The 21,423-nt window shown below is 44.5% G+C and overlaps 1 protein-coding gene across 6 annotated transcripts in view; it reads right to left on the reverse strand.

The window, feature by feature from the left end:
* Nucleotides 1–21,423, reverse strand: part of CALD1 (caldesmon 1) — a 193,789-nt gene that overhangs the window by 20,382 nt on the left and 151,984 nt on the right. For 5 of the 6 annotated variants that reach the window (XM_062198037.1, XM_062198107.1, XM_062197973.1 and 2 more), the window contains 3 exons: nt 14,967–15,369; nt 6,508–6,653; nt 407–656 (listed from right to left, as the gene is read on the reverse strand). In XM_062198037.1, coding sequence (XP_062054021.1) covers nt 407–656; nt 6,508–6,653; nt 14,967–15,369 — 799 coding nt within the window. Of the gene's footprint in view, nt 1–406; nt 657–6,507; nt 6,654–12,993; nt 13,072–14,966; nt 15,370–21,423 lie in introns of all 6 variants that reach the window. The other variant, XM_062198303.1, reaches the window with a different exon arrangement.

A 21,423-nucleotide genomic window follows, 5' to 3' on the forward strand; every position in this document is an offset into this window, starting at 1 on the left:
TCATCCGTTAAAACCGGGGATGACAACCCTCCTCAGAGAGTTCTTGGGAAAACCGGATACAGTAGCAGGTCTGCAGCCTTTAGCACCGTGCCTAGTGCACAGTAAGCTTATCATTCTTGAAACAGTCTAAGGAGGGGCCAGGAGGTGCGCAGGGGCCAGGAGGTGCGCAGGGGTGTGCTCTGGGGCAGGGGCCAGGAGGGTGCGCAGGGCACGCTCCGGGCCAGGAGGTGCGCAGGACTGCGCTCTGGCACAGGAGTCAGGAGGTTCTCAGGGCGCGCTCCGGCCCAGGAGGTGCGCAGGGGTGCGCTCTGGGGCAGGGCCGCGCTCTGGCACAGGAGCCAGGAGGTGCGCAGGGCCGCGCTCTGGCACAGGGGCCAGGAGGTGCGCAGGGCTGCGCGCTCCTTACCTCCTCCCGCACTTTCCGGTCGGCCTCCTCCTGCTTCTTGCGCTGCTCTTCCTCCTCCAGGACTTTCCTTCGCTCCTCCCTCTTCTTCTTCAGCTCCTCCAGCTCCAGGGCCGCCTCCTGCTGCTTCTGTTTGAGCTTCTCGAACTCCTCGCTCTCGGTCTCCCCGCGGCGGCGGCGCAGCTCCTCCAGCCGCTTGCCGGCTTCGGCCTCCTGAGCGTCCCCGCTTGGTCTCGCTCCCGAGCGGCCGGGGCTGCGGGGAAATGGAAAGGGGGTTGACACGCCCGGCTGCCTCCCCCGGAGGAATGCGGATTCCAGTGTGCAGGCCTGGCGCCCCTGGCCCGAGGCCCTCTGCTTGGCCCTTGCCACTGGACCCACACCCCAGGTGGAGCGGGAGGTGGCCAGTCCCAAGATCTTTACAGGAGCCACCTTCTCTTGGTGTTCCCGGTTGTAAACCAAAGCAGATGGGCACGTGGCTGGGGTTGTGAAGTGGTGTAGCCATATGGAAAACGGGGTATATGGTACAGCCAGGCACAGGGAGAGTAGCCAGCCTTCAAGAGAAAAGAAACCGCACGCAGACAGTTGTAAAGAGGCAGTTCAGGCCAATGCCACGTCCATGAGGAATCGATGTAGTGGAATTCATAGAACGCAGAGTGGTGGCTAGGAGGGGTTGGGCGCAATGAAACATAGGGAGCTGTGGCGTGAGTATGCAGGTATGCGTAAGATCCAAGTGTTTTGGAGATCTGTTGTGCAGCATTGTGAATGTGCTTTGCACTACTGAAGCGTGCATTTAAACGTGGTTAAGATGGCAAATTGTATGTTACACAGCGGGGTTTTAATTGCCACGGTTAAAAACAAATACACGCTATATGCTGTAACATGGAGAAAAATGGGGCAAACACTCGTCATTCTATTCACCTTGGTGAACTATTCTTTGGGTCCCATGGGAGTAAATATTAAATAAACATTAGCTTACATATCATTCATAAAGATTGCCTGTTATTAGAAAGAGAGGTTTGCAGCCTAAAACGTTACTTCTTATGCACTGTAGAGTGGCTTTATTATTCTCGTCCATTAAGTTACCAGTTCACTTAGGTCTACCTGGAATCCTGGATCAGGAGGAAGACAGAGAGGCTCAGGCACTTGGGACGGCTGCTGAAATAAATCCATCCATCCACAACTTTGCCTTGACCTTGACCCTGACCACAGATTTCCTGCAGAGGAGATCAGCCATTGCCCCTTGAGTTGAGCACAGAACATTTGTCTGTTTCTTACAGGGCTGCTCCAGGGGAGTGCCTGATGAGGAGGCACCATGTATTTTGCCCTCTTGGACCTCAACATGACTGAAATACTCATGTTCCCATGAGGACTTCATATGACCTAATTAGTTCTCTATGATATGCTTAGTTGCTACTTTATGCTTTATAAATCTTTTTCATATTCTTCATCTCTCTTTTTTAAAGATTTATTTATTTATTTGAAAGTCAGAATTACACAGAGAGAGAGAGGCAGAGAGAGAGAGAGAGAGGTCTTCCATCCACTGGTTCACTCCTCAACTGGCTGCAACAGCCAGAGCTGTGCTGATTCAAAGCCAGGAGCCAGCAGCTTCCTCCCGGTCTCCCACACAGAGGCCCAAAGACTTGGGCCATCTTCTACTGCTTTCCCAGGCCATAGCAGAGAGCTATATCAAAAGTGGAGCAGCTGGGACTTGAACCAGCACCCATAGGGGATGCTGGCACTGCAGGCGGTGGCTTTACCCGCACCACCACAGCGCCGGCCCCTTCTTCATCTCTTTTAATGGTCACAATAGCTGGGAGCTTCTCAGGTTAGATTTGTCATCACCAAATAAGGGGAAAGAAAGAAGGTGAAAAAATAATTTACCCAAAGTTTGATAGCTAGAAAGTGAATAAGTCCTGACCGGATCCTAATGCTTCCCCAGCAATTGCACTTTTTTTCCACTACAACTGTAATTATATCTGAGTTAAATATGATTTGTTATAAAATGATGAATCAATTGGAACAGAGCATGTTAACCCGCCTCCCACCCTATCCCCTCAAACGTGGAGGGTGGAGAATTCGGGAGGGATGCTTCCTAAGAATGTCTACACTCTAGGTCTAGCTACTGTCCCTGCCTGAGAGGAAGCAGATAGCCCAGATAGAGAGCAGGAAGAAAATGAGTAATCTTGTAAGCAGGAACCAAAGTTGAAGTTGACACTGAATTTTTCTTTGGTGATTAAAAGGGAACACAGGGCGGGGGCCGGCGCTGTGGTAAAGCTGCCGCCTGCAGTGCCGGCATCCCATATGGACCCTGGTTCAAGTCCCAGCTGCTCCACTTCTGATCCAACTCTCTGTTATGTCCTGGGAAAGCAGCAGAAGATGGCCCAAGTCCTTGGGCCCCTGCATCTGCATGGGAGACCTGGAAGAAGCTCCTGGTTCCTGACTTCAGATCAGCTCAGCTCTGGCCGTTGCGGTTATCTGGGAGTGAACCACTGGATGGAAGACCTCTCTGTTCCTCTCTCTTTCTCTCTCTCTCTCTGTAACTCTGTCTTTCAAATAAATAAGATAAATCTTAAAAAAAAAAAAGTTGGGGGGAGCACAGGGACTTCATTGCAGAATCTGGATCCTGTTAACTGAAGACAGACTGCTATCCCAAGTCCTTGTGTTCAAATTTTATTTCAGAACTGGAGTTCTTAATGATTTGCAGAAATCATGTAAGAAGATGGGAAGATAGCATTAGCACCTACGGACCCACGTTCCTTTAGAACACTGATGATTTTGACACTAACAGGAGTAGAAGTAGAACTTCAGCAGAACATGTTATTTCCACTAAAGTAGAATTCACAGTAGTTAGATCAGCCTGGGGCTTTATTCACAAGAATTTAGTGGTGTGTTCAAAGGGCCTTGGTGTAGTTAGTCTTAAACTACGAGACAAACATATAGCTTGTTGCCATTTAAATACTTATTAACAAGTAGTGAGAGGCTTTTCTTAACTAGAGCTGAACAAAGGGAGCCAGTTCCTGACACATTTGTCTTAGAACGGATGAATCTGTGTCTTTTACTCCATGCAGACAATGTCACAGGGTTTCTGCTTATGGAGCAAGAGAGTGAATAAAACAATGAACAGTTCAAGATATACATTAAACAATCTTGATCTTATAGGGTATATCATAATATTTAGGTAATATCTCATAATATTAAACATTGGGGTAGTTCTGAATATACTATGTTCTAGGACAATGTTTTTCAAGCGGTATAATGGAAAAGCAATTAGTGGATTATAACCAGCATTGAAAAATATAATAGAAAAACCAGCGTGCATTGCATAGAGCAATGGAAAAAATACTATGTCTTGAATGTTTGTCTCATTGCAAATATTTACTAGCATATAGGTATATACTGGGCCATGATGCAAAACTTATTTCTTACTAAGGGTTGAAGTTCAAAAGTTTAAAATGAATGTTTTCGGTTCTTGATAAACTTTGAAGATAAACTTGTATTTTGAACTCAAACTGAGCTGTCTTAAAACCTTACATTGTTTTTTCCCCCAGGGTTTTAGGCTTACAGGCCTTTGACCCCTCTCCCAGCCCACTGCAGGTCCTTGTAACTTCAGAAATGATTCTGCCCTCTCTGTGTTCCCAAGAGCTGGAGTGGCAAAACACATCTGCAGAAATCTCTCTGGATTCCACTAGGTGTCGCTGTGTCTTTGTTTTGGACAATCAAGGCGTCCATCATTAGGGACTAGTCCTCCTACCCACCCAGTGAAATATTCTAACATCGTCACTTACAGACTTGTATTTATCGCTACAGAAAGCTAGCTATGATCCGTCGCTATGCACAACAATTAAACCCTCCTTCTGTACTTTCTCTGAAATCCTTGGTATAATCTGTCTCCATCACTTGTTCATTCAATTGGAGAGCTTTGTGTCATGTTTCAGGGACAACAGTTTTGTTACATGAAGACAGGATTATCAAAGGAGATGGTAATGAAATCAATCATAAGAAGCTATGCTCAAAACAGGAGAAAGAGTTTTGTCTGCATGACCTTGACTTATATATGTGGACCTGCCTTTAGCATTAGGGTACCACTTACATGGAAATTTCTTTCATGAAGTTCTATCTTTGCCTTTGCTAGGTTTACGACAAACATCAAACCTTTGGTCATGAAGAACAAAGCCTGTTTGCTGTTAAGCCAGCAGGTACTAAGTTTCTAGAAATAGAGGCTCCCCCTCCCTTCCTTGCTTCTCATTTTGTAAGGATGGGAAGCAAAACCATGCCTCTGTGCACATCAACACGAGTGAAAGCAAACACAGATGCTGGCAGCTCACGACAATGAGTAATATGGAGGCAGCTTGTTCTTGTGTTTCTTTTCTGCCCAAAGACAGAAAAATCAAGGCAAGAGTCTCATTTAAACATTTTCGGTACTCAAAACATTTCCAATTCTTTGATAATTTTCTCTTTGAATTCTCTAGTTCTTTGGAGGGCTACACATAGGCATGCTAATTATTAATCTGAACGTTGGCTAAGCACCTTGGCGAATTTGCTAATTGTTAAACCAAACTTCTTTATAAGAACAGAGTTTAAAACATTGTTTCTCTTAGAAAACTAAAACGTGTATCCTTAAAAAAGCCTTACACCTACAAAACATATTTTAAACCACCAAGTAATGAAATAATATTCATATTAGGTCATAGTCATTGAACATTTTTCAGTAATCCGATACAGTAGTACAGGGATTGAAAACACTAAGTTACAGACATTTCGGCACGCTTTGGGTTCAGCTTATGAGCCAGAAACAGCTTGCTTTGTAGATTTTCTGTGGACATCTAAAAACTCTTCATTTTCCCATCGACTTGCTGTGTAGAAGCTACCTCTCTTCCTCCTACACAGCTGTATGTAGGCCTGTTAGGCACACCTTTCTTCTGTGTGCTTTGCATACTGTGACTAGGTTTCTGCTCCAATGTTTATACAGCCACACTCTTTCAAGACAACCGTATCCCTATTTATCCATCTTAGCCCCTTAGATGAGCCTGACACTCCACTCCCAGCAGCTCTACTTGTTTCTGAATGCCACCAACACACTGGTGCAAGCAGCATGTCCAACTTTTGCCCAGTACCTGTTTGGGGACCTTATAATAAAGGTGTCATTAAGACAGAGCCTTCGAGCCATGCTGCTGCCAAGGAACAACCTCATGGAGATCCACATCTCAGGGCCTGAGACTCTTTTCCAATACCTCTGCTAGAGCAGCCACTGGCACAACAGAGGTTGAGATTTGGCACCAGTGGGTGGAGGGAGTGTGGTGGGCATGGGACACAGAATCATGTAGCCTGGTGGCCATGGCAGCTCCCCGAGTCCCTCTGCAGGATGAGTGGGGTCTTCAGTACTTAATCGTATGCAGGAGTGAGGATTTACTGATGTAGACTGGTCTAGTGTGTCCTAAAAATAGGTGATGCAGGTGGGTATGTGTAAGGAGGAGGAAACCAAGGCTAAGCGAGAGAATTTCCCAAGCTGTGTAAAGGGGAGCAGTCACGCCACGCCTTCTTCCTTCCTCTTGGAAATTTCCCGTGTACAGTAACGCTAAGGATTCTCAAGCTCCTGGGGATGAGAGATCTGATTACTTTAGTTTAATTGATTATCTCCCAAGTGCCTGGGCATTGGGATAATTTTGCCTCTCTGCAACATTCATTTACAACCTTTAGAAATTGCATTCCTAAAAAATGGTACCGAGAAGTGTTTCTTATGAGGTTGGCCGAATCACATACAAAATAAACCAACGACATTAATCTGTCATAGCGTTTTTTTTAATAAACTGATCTTGCCTAAGCATATTAGGTCAGTGAACAAAAACATGGTGCCAAGCGTGATCTGCCCTGCAAAAGACTGGGAATAGGAGATTAAGCCCTGGCTGAGTAATGACTGCTGGTCTCTTGTTAGTGTCGAGTGAGCCAGACCTGCTGACTGTGTATCTCTAAGACAATGGCCAATAACCTCACAACACAGGAATTTTGCCTGTTTAGCACGTTTCTGTCTGGAGACACGGCATAGGGAGACTGCTTTTTTGTCCATATGTGAACAGAGTCACTGTTAAGTAGCCGCTCCTTCTTACCTGAAAGTATTCTCAGCATGTTTAAGTTTATGAGTCATGAGCTCTCCATTCTGTGATTTCATGTCTGTAAATCCCTTCTTTCTGTCCATGAAGCTCTTAACTTCTTCTTTGGGCTCTTTGTCCTTCTTAATCTTCTCGTCCTTGACCTAACCAACAGTTCACATCAGGAAGAAACATAATGGTAGAAATAGTATTAGATTTTGGTTGGTTCTACCAAGTGAGACCTCAGATTGCTAGGAATCCAGAAAACTCAGAAGCAAAACGAACCACCCAGAGGACTATGTGGTAGAGCTGGGATCGGAGGAAATTCTGAGAGAGTGAGCTCTGGTCCTTTCGCCTGTGAGCAGAGACCTGGACCACAGTTTTGAGAAATCAAGTTCATCCTGGGTCTCACCAGGGTTTTTGTTTTCAAGATCAGTGAGGGTGTTAATGTTTAAAAATTATTAAGTTCTGGGAACTCCATGTAAGAGGAGCTGTTTGTAATTCCCACTGGGAAGAGGAACTATTAGAGCAGCTTTGACGGAAGAACGGCCAGGTTGTTTGGACAGGTTTCTTTTTGGATGTAAATTTTTGAGAAGGACACAAGAGAGAAAGCAAGAAGAGCAAACCTACCAAGGAAGCCAGATTTGTCAACCCAATTCTGGAGAAGCAAACTGAGGGAAACTCAGGGTGTGTTTTTTAATCAAATGAGTAATTAGGTCCCAGGGATGGTATGCATAATAACTCTGTATTTAGCAGGCACTCAGAAACCATGTTTATAGTCCTCTAAATCACTACAGTTAGAGAAGAGAACAAATTCCAGGGCTTAAACCCTGAATGTGTGTAGTCCTCGCAATTACTATAGTAAGAATGGAATGAGAAGAAAATGCAGGGTTTACCTTGACTTCCACTGCTGGGAAAAGAGAGTCGTCTGGAAGTGGTTTTGTGATTGTGTTGGGAGACACGGGAAGACAACACATGAAGGGCAGATGCTGGTGTGTGTATTTTGGGGGTTCTGGGCTACAAGTGCCTCATGGGTGCTGAGATGGACTGGGTTAAAGCAAACTGAATGTACACAGCTCATTGGGAAGGAAAGGAGCCAGCAGTACTGTACCTAGCGCATCTCACTCCTTCTTAAAAGCTGAGTGTGAAAACAAGTGAGGCGCATTATTGTTCAAGACAAACAGTTCCCAAACACTAGTGTTCTGAAGAAGCCCACAGAGGAAGGGCAGGCCATAAGGACATAGGGCTTCGGGTTCTGCTGTCTCGGAAGCTCTTCCCTTAGCGGACCACCCACCTCCTCCCGGCTATTCAGACACCTCTGAACACGGACTCCTACAGCACATGTTTTTAAAGCACAAGTGCATTATTTTGCTTTTTTACTGATAGAAATTTCAACAGTCCTTTGCCTGACTGTCTTCTTTGGGAACGATTCGATTGATTTACTGAAGATGAAGTGTTCCCTGTGTTGCCCTGATTCATTAAGGCTTAATCTTTCTCTTAGGGACGCCTATCTAGGAAGTCCCTTGGAAATGCTGAAGAGAGTATTCTCGTTTCCCATTCTTTCCGAAAGCTTTGTTCCCAAGTCAGGAAAGCTGAGTTTTGGTTCGAGTGCTTCCAACAGGCTCCTTGTGTTACTCCAGCGGGTCCCCTCACTTCTCTGGAATGCTGGTCCCATGTATGTGAAAAGGCAATCCAGCGTTCTAGATGTTAATTCTGTCACTTCCCTCTTGCCTCCCGATGTGTCATGAGGGGATGCAGGAGTGAGGGCAGCTCCAGCTCTGTGCTACCTATGGTTATGGCTCCTCGGTGGCTGTCTTTGGCCAACAAAAAAGCAGCATTCGCTGGACAGGCAGGATGAGGCAAGTGTGTGCTTATTCTGGCCTCTTTTTGTTGGTGATAGCCCCAGGAACCATGGGCTGGAGTCTGTATCCTGATTGAGAAGCATCCGAGGATACAAGTTCGGAAGTGAGAGCGTACCAGTTCATGACACCAGTTCTGAGTCAAACAGCGTGGCTGGTGGAACACCACGCTACAGAAATTCCCTTTAACTCATTTCCCCTGTGTTGCAGTCAGAAATATTTCCAATCTTCCAAAATGACTGACTGGTCAAAAAAGCACTGAAAATAGATATGTAAAACAATACATGCCGGCCGGCTCACTAGGCTAGTCCTCCGCCTGTGGCACCGGCACCCTGGGTTCTAGTCCTGGTTGCCGGTTCTGTCTTGGTTGCTCCTCTTCCAGTCCAGCTCTCTGCTGTGGCCCGGGAGGGCAGAGGAGGATGGCCCAGGTCCTTGGGCCCTGCACCTGCATGGGAGTCCAGGAGAAGTACCCTGGCTCCTGGCTTCAGATTGGTGCAGCGCGCCGGCTATAGCAACCATTTCAGGGGTGAACCAACGGAAGAAAGACCTTTTTCTCTGTCTCTCTCTCACTGTCTAACTCTGCCTGTTAAAAAAATAATAAAAATTAAAAAAAATAAAAAAGTAAAACAATACATGCCTAACAGAAGAAAAATCCCCCTGTTTTTTCAAGCTCAGCCTTTATTGGCCCAGAGCATGGGGGATGGTATGCTTATATTCTCTTTGGAGAACTCTTAGAAACATTCTCAATGATGTGAATTTGACTGAAAATATTTTTCTCTTTCTGGGAAACGAATAAATAAAGCAATTCCATGCAGCTTTTAAATTTGAGTTTAAGGAACATAGTGGGTTGGATTCTGTGCCAGATTCAAGGGAACCCACGGGACTCTGAGTTCCTTGGGAGAAAACACTCTGTCATCTAGGTCAGAGAGTCACTGTGAAGAAAATCTGTGCTGAAGGGTTAACAGGGAACCAAGCATACTGGGAGAGTCAATATGCTCCCCACAGGCCGGTGCTGTGGCGTAGTGGGTGAAGCCCCCACCTGCAGTGCCAGCATCCCATACGGGCGTCGGTTCAAGTCACGGCTGCTCCAATTTCAATCCAGCTCTCTGCAAGGGCCTGGGAAAGCAGTGGAAGATGGCCTGAGTGCTTGGGTCCCTGTACCTGTGTGGGAGACTGGGAAGAAACTCTTGGCCCTGGTTTCAGATTGGCCCAGCTCTGTCTGTTGTAGCCATTTGGGGAGTGGAACCAGTGGATAGAAGACCTCTCTCTCTGCCTCTCTGTAACTCTGCCTTTCAAATAAATAAATCTTTTTAAAAAATGCTTCTTACACATGGGCCAGTGTTGTGGTATAGCGGGTAAAGCCACCATCTGTGGTGCTGGCATCCCATATGGGTGCTGGTTCAAGTCCTGGCTGCTCCACTTTGAACCCCCCTCCCTGTTAATGCACTTGGGAAAGCAGTGGGAGATGGCCCAAGCACTGTGGAAAACCTGGAAGAAGCTCCAGGCTTCTGGCTTCAGATCAGCCCAGCTCCAGCCATTGTGGCCATTTGGGGAGTGAACCAGTGGATGGAAGATTCTCTCTCTCTTTCTCTGTAACTCTGCCTTTCAAATCAATAAAAATAAAATAAAATAAAATAAAATAAAAATATTCTTCCAACACAGGCAGTTTCAGTATACTTGTAAGGAAGGTTCCAGTCAATTGTGATCATTTGGATAAAACTGGATGTTTGTGCTACCCAGTAGGACAACACATGTGCACGGGCGAGTCTGTGTGGGACTTCAAGTGACATGCTCTCATGTCAGTGAGTCACTCAAAAGGTCAAGTGTAAAAGGACTGACATAGGAGTGTTTACAGTGTACTGTTTTGCATCATTTGGTTCCAGCATAGTGACAAGAGCTGGGTACAAGCTACGGTTTTTCAGATTTGGTCTAAAGTGTTTCTGTTAGTTTCAGAAGTCCTAGACTTTTTGCAGGTCCATCGTCTACCACACAGATAACCTCTAAACTCCTTGTTACTACAGGTTTGGTCCACGGACAACGTAGACTTAGGCAGAGAAGTCACAATTTATTTAAGCAGCAAATTCCACATTTACGAAGATTCCCTGGTGATTTGTCTGCACACGAAGATTTGGGACGTGTTGGCCTGGATGATGTGAACATCAGGTTCAATGTCACACAGGCAGCTCTGCTGGAAACTTATTTTTCTGTAAGAGGCCAGCCTGAGTGAAGAACTAAAAAGAGGCTCTCCATAATTGGAGGGAGAGAAAGAATGCTAAGTTCAGTTTCAAGGTCTGTGAGCATTTATAGCCATCGCCACAGAGCGAGTTGCAGTGGAGAAAGTCAGGGGTTTTGTTTGTTTTTAAGGCATTAGAGTGACTTCTGGGAGTATTTTCTCTCTCTCTCTGTCTTCATAGATTCACCTATTTATTTGAAAGGCAGAGTTACAGAGAGACAGAGGCAGAGAGAGGTCTTCCATCCCACTGGTTCACTCCCCAATTGGCTGCAACTGTCAGAGCTACGCTGATCCGAAGCCAGGAGCCAGAGCTTCCTCCAGGTCTCCCACGCGGGTGCACGGGCCCATGGACTTGGACCAACCTTCACTGCTCCCCCAGGCCATAGCAGGGAGCTGGATTGGAAGTGGAGCAGCAGGACTTGAACTGGCACCCATATGGATGCCGGCGCTGCAGGTGGCAGCTTTACCTGCTACGCCACAGCGTCGGACCCGACAATGTTTTCTCTGAGACGGCTCACAGGAGTCTGTGTTTCTGTGTGGGTGACCTGGCCTGCTGATGCTGCATAGTTCCTTCAGAGGAAAGGTTTTAGTTTGGTTTTGTGCATGTGTGTAGGTGGTACACTTAACAGAAAGGGAAAAGATAGAAAGAGGTTGTTTAAAATGGCAGAATCACGTAAACATGACTTCAAGTTGACTACAGCAAGCCACTGCACAACTAGTTAGAAAGGAGGAAAGCTAGCCTCTGAACCTACAGTTTATGTGCACAAAGTTAAAGCAGGAATACAGATTTACAGATTTTTTTTTTTTTTAAGCACGTGTTGAGGACTTTATCTGGCCTTAGAGAAGAAAAGAGACCCAAAGTTTTGGGACACTAGACTGTGTCACAGGGCAGGCTGGGAAAAGGGGCAGGCCTGAAACCATTCCCTGGAGTATCTGATTGAGCTGGTTAGCCCCCAGCTCACAGGCACCATCCATGGGTATGGAAAACAAATCGCACCTGGAATTACATTTTCACTACAGAATCCAGAGAGGGTTCCCCTCAGCCTCTCCTCTCCCACACATCTGGTCACTGCGGGATGACTGAAGTCCCCTCTCCTTCCTGAGCTCCAGAGAGTCACCATGAAACACTAGCTTTATAGAAAAAACCTCACGGGCGACAGTTCTGTATGAGTCTAGTTCCGGGGTGACGGTCATTCTTTTTGCAAATAAATGCACAGGCGGTGCTCCTCTACTACCAAACAAGGAGAGTTTACAGCTTGTTCAAGTGTTCCTGTAACTGTCTCAACAGATCTAAATTCAGCTTCCCAATCCTTAGCTTTTATACTTTTCCCCTGCTTGAGATAACCAGTGCTCACATTCTACACTTACTCCGAACCCCCCAGAAGGTCTATTAGAAACAGAGGGAATAGATCATTGGTAACATAAACTAAGTATTCTCATTGTATATGAATTTTATGAAAAACACTGAAGAACATAACCCACTCACTACTTAATCTGGTCATCGACCTCCTGAAATTTTTCCATTTGAAAAGTTGAGTTTGCTCAGTAGATGCCTAACTAGGCAAACAGATGTAGCAGCAGTCCGTTTGGGCTGGAGTGCAGTAGCTACCAACCACTTCTGCAGTTCGGATGCAAAGTCATTCAGCTCTTCCCATCTCTCATGGAATCAGTTGCACCGTGTCCGACTACTTTGAACTTAGTAGATATTGCCCTGAGTGTCAGGACTGTTTGGGGCTCCCATCGGCATGATGGCACAGAGCGGTCAGCCCTTCTGAGGCAGCATTTGGAGTCCATCCGGGTGCCGTGACACTCACTCGGCAGCAGCCGCATCTACTCACCTCTGGTCAAACACCCTGGCACCTGCTCCTGTGTGTGCCTCAGAAATGCAATGCCGAACATTTTGCCAACGTTTTCTTTGGAAAAACAAACACCATCTTCACCAAACTTTACACTGAGATGTGTGGGGGGTGTTTTTCCTTTGGAGATTTCAAGCATTAATCAAAGCCAGTTGGATAGAGTTCATGACCGAAAGGAAAGAGGATGGGTCAAGGGCAAAGAGTTTGCACCAAGAAGGGAAGGAAGCAGGAGAGATTGCTTTGCACAGTGTTTTTCAAGCCTTTTGGACTGTGACCCACAACAAGAAAGATGATGTGAAACAAGACAATGTGAAACGAACACTTACTATCTACAAGACTCTCCCATCCTTTCTCTTCTATCTCAATTTTTAAAATGCTGGCCAACACAGTTAAATAAATTGGAGACATTGTAAGTCGATTTTACCGCTCAGTGGGTCCCGATTCCTGGCTTGGAAAACTCTGGCTTAGAGGTTATCACGCTGCGACCATCAGACCTGGGGTCTGGAACACTGCCCTGTGTTGCTTCATGATCAGATTGGTTCTCGGGAATATTTACCTCTTCCTTTCTGAAGGCAGGCTTGTCCTCTGGGGACTTTTCTTTCTGAGCTTGTCCCTTTGCTCTCTTCTCTTCTTCCTTTTGCATTTTCAAGAATGATAAGGTCACTGGTGTACAAGAGCCCTTTCTAGCTAACACAAGTGAGAGGGTGCTCAGATCACAAGGCATGTGCCGCAGGGTGGCATCTGTTTGGGCCGTCTCCGTGCAATACTTACATCCCTTGGTGCCACTGGGTCTCTACAGCAATGTGGGCTACTTTCTTCCCGCCACCGCTACTTCTCGTGTGCCTGCCTTTGCGTTCACCAAACTCTAGCGTGAATCGGTGCTCCCTGGCCGTGTGTACAAACCTCGCGAGTGGTTGGGTGCGCTTTGTTCACAACCTGCTCAGTTATAGCTGTGTGCTGGAGGCCCTTGTATGGCAGCAAGAGTGAAAGACAACTTCAGAGCAATGCAGGAGAGGTGAATATGCAAGCGCCTATTTTTCCTGTTTTGGGGGGGAGGCAGCTGCTGCTGGTGGTGGTTAGGTGGAGCACTTTTAATGCAGCTTTGCAGACAAAAAACATCCTTTGTAGCTTACAAAGACCCTCCCCCTCCCATTATTTCCATCCTTCCTTGAGACAGATGAAACAAGCAGCAAAAATATAGGCTCTTAATCACCAGTCAGTTATAAATGGATACTACCCCAGGTGGATGGTTTTCTGCAAGCCTGCATTAAGCTCAGGTCTAAATGATGGCAAATCAGGATTTGGACATTTTTGTTTGGAAAAGGCTCCAACTGGCGCCTTTCCCTCCTTTATTTCCAGTTGCTTCCAAGGGGTCAGTTTTTGCCTTCTAGAAATGAAATGGGTGGCCATGATCTTTTCCATTAAATTTCCACCCTGGCTTTATGGGCCTGTTGCCTCAAGTAGACCTACAGACAGAGGATAGATGTTAAAAAGAACGAGCGGAGATGCAGGTGCAGTATCAGAAGTCAACACGGCACCCCCACATTTATCATCGGGGTGCTTTCATTTTTTTGGGGTATTCATAACAACCAAGCACAGAGCAATTCATTTCTCTCTGGTTGTCCCAATACATTTGGTTGACGGAATATTTAGAAATCAACTGATTGCTGCGTGCTTGCATATTGCTATGGCCTGAAAAAAATGAACGGCTTGCCAAAGGTTCAAGCACGTGGGGCTGGAGGCATGTGGCTTTCATTCCAAATCTGATGTGCATTACATTTCTCAAGTCACAGGCATCACACACGCGGTGCAAAACGCTTACTGTACCTGCTTCTTTAGGGCAGCTGTCTGAAGTTTATCTTCTTGCACCTTCTTTTCATTTACTGATTTCCCTTCTGTTTTGTCTTCTACCTTCCCCCCCTTTAACTTTTTCTCTTGCATGTCAGTTTTTTTCTCTTCCAGCTGCTTTTTAAGTTTTTGCTCTTCTAGCCTAGCTTTCTCCTCCTCCTTTGCCTTGGCCCGTTGCCGCTCCTCTGCCGCTCTCCTCTCTTCCTCTTTAATCCTCTCCTTCTCCTCCCTCTCCCTCCTCTCCCTCTCCTCCTTCTCCCTCCTCTCCCTCTCCTCCTTCTCCCTCCTTTCCCTCTCCTCCTTCTCCCTCCTCTCCCTCTCCTCTGCCTCCCTCCTCTCCCTCTCCTCCGCCTCCCTCCTCTCCCTCTCCTCCTTCTCCCTCTCCTCCGCCTCTCTCCTCTCCCTCTCTTGTGCAGCTGCCTTTTCTTCAGCTTCAATCCTTGCTTGTTCCTCTGCCCTCTTTTTTTCTTGCTCAGCTTTAAGTCTTTCTTCTTCCTCCAACCTCCCCCTCTCCGCCTCAGCTCTCTCCCTCTCCTCCTGTTCCATCTTTTCATCATGAGCAATGCCATCCACACCCTGCTCTGGTTTCGCCTCTTCCACACCGACTTCCCCATTTTTCAATGACATTACCACCGGCTCCGCCTGGGGTTCTGTTGTTTTCTCTTCTCCCATCGCCTCTACCTGATTTTCTCCAACGCTCCCTTGCTTGGACTTCTCCTCTTCCATGTCTTCCCTTTCTTTCTCTTCTTTCTGTTTGTCTTCAGCATCCCTCCAGTCATTCTTCTGCTCGGATTTGGTGACCGTCTCGGTTTCCTCTGTCTCATATCTTTCCCGGCGACTTTCAGCTTTCACCTCCTTCTCGGCCATTTCATTCTCTGCTGTGTCATTTGGCATCCTTCTGCTGGGGAGGGATGCACTTGCGTCTGTTATGGTCGGGTCGAACTCCTTCTGCCTCTCCAGGGCTTCCTGCAGTCGCTTCTGGCGTCTCTCCTCTCGTCGAGCCAGACGCTCCAGCAGCGCGGCCTCATCGTCGCCTTCCACCTGAGTGCTTGTGGTGCTTGGCTTGGAGTCCTCGTTGGACACACTGCATGACAAAAAGAGAAACACCAAGACAGCTTGCCAGTTAGTCTGTCAGCTGCGTTCAGATAGCCTGTGCCAGCCAGGGCCAGAGCAGACGTCAGTAGTACCATGGCCACATCCCCTGAGATGTTGGTTAGCATTTGGCTACATGGCTTTCAACTGACAGCAAATACAAGTCTCTGGCCTTGGTCTTTCTCTGGTCACAGGAATCTATTCAACAGGCTAGAAGCATTCTGGGAGCTCCCCCAGGAGCTTCTGTCAAGCAGAAAGTGATGAACGTTAGTGTATAATGTACCACTCACCTTATGACGTGGCTAAAACGCTGAGGTGTGAGTACACAGTGGATCTTGGGGTTCCCCAGCAGCGTCAAGCGCCTCACACCCACAGTCGAGACTCACTTGGCAGCACAGCCCTTATTGGTAGCCTTGCCTTTACTGTCTCATTTCCTTACACACCTGACAGTGTTGCCTGGGGTTGCCTTGGAAATAAACTGTTTGAGCAGGTGTGGCTCCAAGATAGCAGAATAGGGAGGGAGCTCACTGATAGTCCAGGGAAAGACAGTTTAATAAAAGTGAAGTCTCAGGGAAGAGTTAGGAAAAAAACTGCAGAGGGAACTCTTCTGGAATTAGAGCGACACGATGGACCTACGTGGAGAACATGGGTGCCCACGGCTCGGGCGTGTGATAAAAAAACAAAACTTAGGGTGTGTGGGAGAACTCACGGTGTGGCTGAGATGTGAGTAGTCTCAGTGTGAGATGCCACAAACTCAGTAACCTGGAGAGAGACATTGCAGGGGAATCTGAGCTTACACTGAGGACTGCACAGATCCTTTGGGTGGTCCTTGGGACAGAGCAGGTGAACATTATACCCACTGGGGCTAGCGCTCAGGCACTGATTGCCATCAAGCAGAAGAGCTCAGCTGAGCAGAATTACTCCCCTTCTGAATAAAAAAAAAAAAAGAGAGAGAGAAGATTTACCATGCCAAACCTGGGTGTGTCACCTTTGGCACACCCTTAACCCTGAAGAACTGAATAGAGCTCTCTGGCCACACCTATCACAAGCCTCTAGAGATTCACCAAAAGCAGACAGTCCACTTAATTAGAGTCATAGTATAATGAGAAAAGCCACCACAGTGAAGGAAAAAAAAAGAAGAAACCAAAGAATATCTCCACAATGCCAAACAACAAACACAGAAACCGAGGAAACAAGAACAAGGAAGACATCATGATGCTCCAAAATGAACACAGCACTCCAATACAAGATTATGAAGATGATGAGATAAAAGAAATGCAAGATACAGAATTCAAAAAATTTATGATAAGAACATTTAGAAGTTATCAAAAACAAAAGCATAAACTACAGAAATCCATATAGGACAGGACAGAAAATCTCTCTCCTGAAAATGAAATCTTAAGGAGGAATTAAAATGAAATGAAGAATTTAATAGAACATGAAATTGAGATATTGAAGAGAAATCAAAATGAAATGAAGAATTCAATAGAACAAATGAAAAACATATTTGAGAGCCTTAAAAACAGAATCAGTGAAGCAGAAAAGGGAATATTGGACTTAGAAGACAGAGCACAGGAAAGTATACAGTCAAACCAAAGAAAAGAAGAGGAAAGTAGAAATTGGGAATCTACAGGATACTATTAAAAAACCCAATATTCAGGTTAGGAGTTCCTGAAGGCATGGAGCGAGAGAAAGGATTAGAAGGCCTTTTTAGTGAGATACTAGCAGAAAACTTTCAGGGTTTGGAGAAGGAAAGAGACATTCTAGTACAGGAAGCTCATAGAACCCCCAATAAACATAACCAAAAGAGATCCTCACCACAACACATTGTAATCAAACTCACCACAGTGAAACATAAAGAAAAGATTCTAAAATGTGCAAGAGAGAAACGTCAGATTACTCTCAGAGGATCTCCAATTAGACTCACAGCAGACTTCTCATCAGAAACCCTACAGGCTAGGAGGGAATAGCAAGACATAGCCCAGGTACCAAGAGAAAAAAAACTGCCGGCCCAGAATATTACATCCTGCAAAGCTCTCATTTGTGAATAAAGGTGAAATAAAGACCTTTCATAGCAAACAGAAATTGAAAGAATTTGTCACTACTGGTCCAGGTCTGCAAAAGATGCTTAAAGATGTGTTACACACAGAAACACAGAAACACAGCCATCAATATGAAAGAAGGTAAAGGAAGAAAATCTCTCAGTAAAAGATCACAGGAAGTTCAAAGCATATATTAGCAATATCTTTGGCAAAAGGCAGGGCAAAGTCACTACTTATCAATAGTCACATTGAATATAAATGGCCTGAACTCTCCAGTTAAAAGACACAGACTGGCTGAATGGATTAAGGAACAAAACCCATCTATTTGCTGCTTACAAGAAACATATCTTCCCAACAAAGATGCATGCAGACTGAAAGTGAAAGGTTGGAAAAAGATATTCCATGCCAATAGAAACCAAAAAAAAAAAAAAAAAAGCTGGCGTAGCCACATTAATATCAGACAAAATAAACTTTAACACTAATACTGTTAAGAGAGAAAAGAGGGGCACTATATAATGATTAAGGGATCAATTCAACAGGAAGATGTAACTATTATAAACATATATGCACCTAATTACAGGGCACCGGGTTATTTAAAAGATATGTTAAGGAACTTAAAGGGAAACTTAGACTCCAATACAATAGTACTGGGGGACTTCAATACTCCACTCTCAGAAATAGACAGATCAACCAGACAGAAGATCAACAAAGAAACAGCAGATTTAATCAACACTATAGTCCAAATGGATCTAACAGATATCTACAGAATTTTTCATCCTACACATAAAGAATTTACATTCTTCTCAGCAGCACATGGAACCTACTCTAGGATTGACCACATACTAGGCCATAAAGCAAGTCTCAGCAAATTCAAAAGAATTGAATCATACCACGCATCTTCTCAGACCACAGTGGAATGAAGCTGGAAATTAGTAACTCAGAGTCCCTAGAGAATATGTAAACACATGGAGACTGAACAACATGCTCTTGAATGAACAGTGGGTCATAGAAAAAATCAAAAGAGAAATCAAAAACTTTCTGGAAGTAAATGAGGATAACAGCACAACATATCAAAACTTATGGGATACAGCAAAAGCAGTGTTAAGAGGAAAGTTTATAGCAATAGGTGCCTACATCAAGAAATTGGAAAGGCACCAAACAAATGAGCTTTCAACGCATCTCAAGGATCTAGAAAAACTGCAGCAAACCAGACCCAAATCTAGTAGGAGAAGAGAAATAATTAAAATTAGAGAAGAAATCAACAGAATTGAATAAAAAAATTACAAAAGACAGCCAAACAAAGAGCTAGTTTTTTAAAAAATAAACAAAATTGACACGCCATTGGCCAACTAACTAAAAAAAGAAAAGACCCAAATCAATAAAATCAGAGATGAAAAAGGGAATGTAACAACAGACACCACAGAAATAAAAAGAATCACCAGAAATTACTACAAAGAGTTGTATTCCAGCAAACAGGGAAAGCTATCAGAAATAGACAGATTCCTGGACACATACAACCTACCTAAAATGAACCAGGAAGACATAGAAAACCTAAACAGACCCATAACTGAGTCAGAAATTGAATCAGTAATAAAAGCCCTCCCAAAAAAGAAAAGCCCAGGACCAGATGGATTCACTGCTGAATTCTACCAGACATTTAAAGAAGAACTAACTCCAATTCTTCTCAAACTATTCAGAATAATCAAAAAAAGAGGGAATCCTCCCAAATTCTTTCTATGAAGCCACCATCACCTTAATTCCTAAACCTGAAAAGGATGCAGCATTGAAAGAGAATTACAGACCAATTTCCCTGATGAACATAGATGCAAAAATCCTCAATAAAATTCTGGCCAATAGAATGCAACAACACATCAGAAAGATCATCCACCCAGACCAAGTGGGATTTATCCCTGGTATGCAGGGATGGTTCAACGTTCGCAAATAAATCAATGTGATACACCACATTAACAGACTGCAGAAGAAAAATTATATGATTATCTCAATAGATGCAGAGAAAGCATTTGATAAAATACAACACCTTTTCATGATGAAAACTCTAAGCAAATTGGGTATAGAAGGAACATTCCTCAATACAATCAAAGCAATTTATGAAAAACCTACAGCCAGCATCCTATTGAATGGGGAAAAGTTGGAAGCATTTCCATTGAGATCTGGTACCAGACAGGGATGCCCACTCTCACCACTGCTATTCAATATAGTTCTGGAAGTTTTAGCCAGAGCTATTAGGCAAGAAAAAGAGATTAAAGGGATACAAATTGGGAAGGAAGAAGTCAAACTATCCCTCTTTGCAGATGATATGATTCTTTATTTAGAGGATCCAAAGAACTCTACTAAGAGACTATTGGAACTGATAGAAGAGTTTGGCAAAGTAGCAGGATATAAAATCAATGCACAAAAATCAAAAGCCTTTGTATACACAGGCAATGCCATGGCTGAGGAAGAACTTCTAAGATCAATCCCATTTACAATAGCTACAAAAACAATCAAATACCTTGGAATAAACGTAACCAAGGACATCAAAGATCTATATGATGAGAATTACAAAATATTAAAGAAAGAAATAGAAGAGGATACCAAAAAATGGAGAAATCTTCCATGCTCATGGATTGGAAGAATCAATATCATCAAAATGTCCATTCTCCCAAAAGCAATTTACAGATTCAATGAGATACCAACCAAGATACCAAAGACATTCTTCTCAGATCTGGAAAAAATGATGCTGAAATTCATATGGAGACACAGAAGACCTCGAATAGCCAAAGCAATCTTGTACAACAAAAACAAAGCCGGAGGCATCACAATACCAGATTTCAGGACACACTAAAGGGCAGTTGTAATCAAAAAAGCATGGTACTGGTATAGAAACAGATGGATAGACCAATGGAATAGAAACACCAGAAATCAATCCAAACATCTGCAGCCAACTTATATTTGATCAAGGATCTAAAACCAATCCCTGGAGTAAGGACAGTCTATTCAACAAATGGTGCTGTGAAAACTGGATTTCCACATGCAGAAGCATGAAGCAAGATCCCTACCTTATACCTTACACAAAAATCCACTCAACATGGATTAAAGATCTAAATCTATGACCCAAAACCATCAAATTATTAGAGAACATTGGAGAAACCCTGAAAGATATAGGTATAGGCAAAGACTTCATGGAAAAGACCCCAGAGGCACAGGCAGTCAAAGCCAAGATTAACAATTGGGATTACATCAAATTGAGAAGTTTCTGTACTGAAGAAAAAAAAAAACAGTCAGGAAAGTGAAGAGGCAACCAACAGAATGGGAAAAAATATTTGCAAACTATGCCACTGATAAAGGATTAATAACCAGAATCTACAAAGAGATCAAGAAACTCCACAACAACAAAACAAACAACTCACTTAAGAGATGGACCAAGGACCTCAGTAGACATTTTTCAAAAGAGGAAATCCAAGTGGCCAAACAGACACATGAAAAAAATGTTCAGGATCACTAGCCATCAGGGAAATGCAAACCAAAACCACAATGAGTAAATTTATATTTAGTAAATATAAGTTAAAAAATAAAAAAATAAATAAACAGCTTGAGCACAAATCTTTGTTTCAGAATCTGCTTCTCAGGGAACTCAAATAAAGACAAGGCCCAAACTGAAATAAGGAGTGAATTCTTCTCGTGTCAGGTAGAATTCTCACGTATCACCGCGCCATTTAGAAGTCCTGACCTCATGGGCGGGGCACGAGGTACATGGAGAAGAAGACGGGGTGTGCGTTACCAGGTGCAGATTGTACACGCATGTGGTACAGGCACCTGCCTGGCCTCTGAACCTCATGCTCCTCCTCCCACAGTCATGGGGGAGAACTGATTACCACTTAGGGGCTACTTTTCCTGCCCTCTCCTCTTCCTTGTACCTTTGAGGGGCCATGTGACCATAACTGCCAATGAAATGTGACCAGAAGTGATGTGTTCAGATCAAGGCAATATAAAGAAACAGTGGA

The sequence above is a fragment of the Lepus europaeus genome, chromosome 1 (assembly GCF_033115175.1).
Source record: "Lepus europaeus isolate LE1 chromosome 1, mLepTim1.pri, whole genome shotgun sequence".
Taxonomy (NCBI): Eukaryota; Metazoa; Chordata; class Mammalia; order Lagomorpha; family Leporidae; genus Lepus; species Lepus europaeus.